The following is a 3,818-nucleotide window of genomic DNA, read 5'->3' as shown; positions in this document are numbered from 1 at the left end:
GTACAAATCATAGGAATTCCCCGCGGTCCATCCGGCCGATGCGTCCTTATTCCTTAAACAGCTATCTTACAATTAAGAAGGAATCAGTCTCTCTTTAATAATGATTCTCTCAAACTCTTTTACGGGTTTTAAATTATTAATAATGCTAACTTATAACACTTTTATATTCAAACCAACGTGACACATATTTTTTAGATTGTCGATTGTCCCAAAAAGAATGTTATATAAACAATTTAACTTTAAAATTTTCATTTTACATTAATGAGATGATTTATAGACAGACATATATCTAAAACTCGTTTTAAAAAGTTTCAAAAGTTCTCATTATTTTTCTTAAATAGTATTCAGATAAATATAGTGTTTTATAAACAAAGACGGAGGGAGTAGTACTTTCCCAATATTTACTTAATTTTATTTTTAAAAGACTTGAAGCCGAATTCATAAAATTAGATACTTCGACTAACTCTAGTGAGTACAACATCATATATTGAAGACATCTGACATACACTTGCTACAACTAGAAATTAAACAAAAGATGCTCTTTCTACTCTTATTAGTGACCATTCCTACCTTCCTCTATTTCCTACTTCAACATGCCAAGGGTGGAAAAAATGTTCTGCCACCAGGTCCTTTAGGGCTGCCTTTAATTGGAAATTTGCATCAATTTGATAGTTTAACTCCTCATCTTTATTTTTGGAAACTTTCCAAGAAGTATGGAAAAATATTCTCGTTGAAACTTGGTTCTGCCACTGTGGTAGTAGTTTCTTCAGCAAAACTTGCAAAAGAGGTAACAAAGATACAAGATTTAGCATTTTGTAGTAGACCTTTTATTCTCGGGCAGCAAAAATTGTCTTACAATGGTCATGATATTGCCTTTGCACCTTATAATGACTATTGGAGGGAAATGAGAAAAATTTGTGTTGTTAACCTCTTTAGTCTCAAGAAAGTGCAATCGTTTGGTCCAATTCGCGAAGATGAAGTCTTTAGAATGATCAACAACATATCTAAACAAGCAATGAACCCTCAAATAACCAATTTGAGCAATATAGTGATTTCACTAACTAGCACAATTATTTGTAGAGTTGCATTTGGTATTAGGTATGATGAAGAAGCACTTGAAAGAAGGAGGTTCGATGAAGTTTTAGCCATGACTCAAGAAATGATGGCAGGCTTCTTTGTCTCTGACTATTTTCCTTTCTCAAGCTGGTTTGATAAACTCTCTGGAAATATAACTAAACTTGAGAAGAATTTTAAGGAGTTGGATGAGTTTTATGAAGAACTCATTGAGCAGCATCTTGATCCCAATAGGCCAAAATCCATGGAAGGAGATATTCTTGATCTTTTGCTACAATTGAAGAAAGAGCAATCAACCCCAATCGATCTCACTTTGGATAATATAAAGGCAATTCTCATGGTAATCACTTACTCCCGTCTTTATTTCAATTTATATGGTGGTGTTTGATGTCACGAATTCTAAGAAAGAAAGACGATTCACATACATCAGACGTACCCTTAGAACTTATGGTCTCAAACACAGTAGTGTCAAATGCAACTCTTGGAAAACTGGCTCATCTAAACCCACTAGTTTTGACGTGAAGCGTGCGTATACACACAGACGCATATATGTATGTATATGTCTGTGTGAAAATCCCGTAAAAGTTCAAAATATTTGAGCACATAATTTTTTAATATAGGAGAGTGTCAAATAAAAATCATACATCTAAAACCAATATATGTATATACATAAATACATACATGTCTGTTGTTGTGAGAACTCAACTGATCTGTCAATTTATGTTCTTATAATTTTTTTCCTCCAAATTTTTTTCTTGTAGAATATATTAGTTGGTGGAACAGACACTGGCGCAGCTACAATAGTTTGGGCAATGACAGCCTTGCTGAAGAACCCAAGAGCCATGAGGGAAGTTCAAATAGAAATAAGAAAATTAGTTGGAAATAAGAAAGGTATGGTGAACGAAGATGATGTCCAAAATATGCCCTATCTCAATGCAGTGATTAAAGAGACATTTAGATTGTATCCACCTCTTCCACTCCTAGTGGCAAGAGAAACAATGCACAAGTCCATACTAGAAGGGTATGAAATTCAACCAAAAACTATAATTCAAGTTAACTCTTGGGCAATTGCTAGGGATCCTGAATACTGGAAAAATCCAGAACAATTTATACCAGAAAGATTCTTGAATAGCACTATTGATTTTAAAGGCCAAAACTTTGAGTTGATTCCATTTGGAGCAGGTAGGAGAGGTTGCCCAGCTATTGCACTTGGTGTTGCAACTGTGGAACTTGTACTGTCTAATCTTCTTTATGCATTTGATTGGGAATTGCCTTGTGGGATGAAGATTCAAGACATTGACACTGATGCTTTGCCTGGACTTACCATGCATAAGAAAATTGCTCTTTGCCTTGTCCCTAAAACTTATCTCTAGACTAGACCTAGTACACATAAGCATTTTGCATATTTCTTTCTCTTTAACTAGGGACAAAATAAAAGAAGCACCTTGTTTTCCCACTATGTGATGTCTTATTTATGATTGCAATGAGCTTTTAGCATGTGGCAAAAAAAAAAATATGCTGTCTTGGACAATCAGAGGATTTGCATGGAAAATGAAGGCCAAACTTCATGTTTTATGATTTGAGTGAAATTTGATTTGTATGAGTGTTTGGAGATCAGTTTTTTTCGTTTGAAATGATAGATGGAGCTACTTTTTAAATACCAATTTTTCTTGTATTAACATGGAAATCTCATGTAAAACAAGTCGAGCAACTTTAAATAAAATAATTATGAATTTGCTTAAAAGCTGATCAGTCCAGCTTAAAGGCATTATCTCTAGTGAGGTTATGGACATAGTCTTCGGTGAAGGAAACGCTACTAGAAAAAGAGGTTTTCTCACCGACATTCAGTAGGAAATTTGTGCTATAAAACATGATTTTCTCACCTCATTCCCACCGAACAATCTCACTAGGAAAATGCATGATGGGAAACAAGTTCCCATTGAAACGCTGGAAAAACTTTATTAGTTTTCCATGAAAAAATTCTACTATTTATGTTTTTCCCACTGACATTCAGTGAAAAATCAGTGGGAAAATAATGATTTTTTAGTAGTGAAACTCTCAATCTCTTATCAATGCTCTCGTTATGAATCAGGCTCAAAGGAAGAAATGGGTAAAACTCAATTTTCTGCTAACAGTGACTCTTTCTCTTATGAAGATTTATCAAACCACATGAAAATACAAAAAGTGATGACACTAAAATGGGGGTTGAACAGTCAATTAATCAGCAGGCCCTCACTTTCAACATCAATTTATTTCCCAAGGAAAATCATTGACACCCCTAACATCATGTCAATTGTCAGGGCTCACTCCTTTCATAGTGACCCACAACTTAAAGTTACATGTGGGCGGAGCCCAGTACAAAATAATGCAAATCAGCCTACTTAAGTGATGCCCTTTGTATATGTTCCAACAGAACCATGAGTGCCTTTGAAAGGCTAAAAAATTTAAAGAATTAATACAATGTTTATTTGTGGATAAGGATAATTTGAAATCCTACATGATGGGAATATCATGTCAATTTAACCCTTATATCTTTCAAATGTAAACGCAACTCTTTTCCCCTCTTTTCTTTGTGTTTAATTGTGTTTAATTATATTTATATTAGGGAATTTTTCCACGCTTTGCCCGGTCATAAATATCCCTTTTTGTAAGTTTAGTCATGATACAGAAGATTAAAATTCAACCATATGCATATAAATTTAAATTTACAAATCAATTAAATCACAAATATTTATCCTTTCGAT

The 3,818-nt window shown here is 33.9% G+C and overlaps 1 protein-coding gene across 1 annotated transcript; it reads left to right on the top strand.

Moving 5' to 3' along the window:
* The first annotated feature begins 463 nt into the window (after positions 1-463).
* Positions 464-2,688, top strand: LOC132632992 (6,7,8-trihydroxycoumarin synthase-like). Its single transcript, XM_060349166.1, has 2 exons — positions 464-1,414; positions 1,836-2,688. Exons 1-2 carry the CDS (start codon positions 536-538, stop codon positions 2,445-2,447), a joined length of 1,491 nt encoding a protein of 496 aa, XP_060205149.1. The 5' UTR covers positions 464-535; the 3' UTR covers positions 2,448-2,688.
* The last annotated feature ends 1,130 nt before the right edge of the window (positions 2,689-3,818 follow it).

Source organism: Lycium barbarum, chromosome 1, assembly GCF_019175385.1.
Source record: "Lycium barbarum isolate Lr01 chromosome 1, ASM1917538v2, whole genome shotgun sequence".
In the NCBI taxonomy this organism is placed as follows: domain Eukaryota; kingdom Viridiplantae; phylum Streptophyta; class Magnoliopsida; order Solanales; family Solanaceae; genus Lycium; species Lycium barbarum.
Note: the sequence above shows the minus strand (reverse complement) of the source record. Positions and strands in the feature narration are given on the sequence as shown.

Coding starts and splice junctions, on each gene's coding strand:
- LOC132632992 (XM_060349166.1), top strand. CDS start 536: ATGCTCTTTCTACTCTTATTAGTGACCATTCCTACCTTCCTCTATTTC. Junction 1,415..1,835: donor ATATAAAGGCAATTCTCATG/GTAATCACTTAC, acceptor TTTTTCTTGTAG/AATATATTAGTTGGTGGAAC.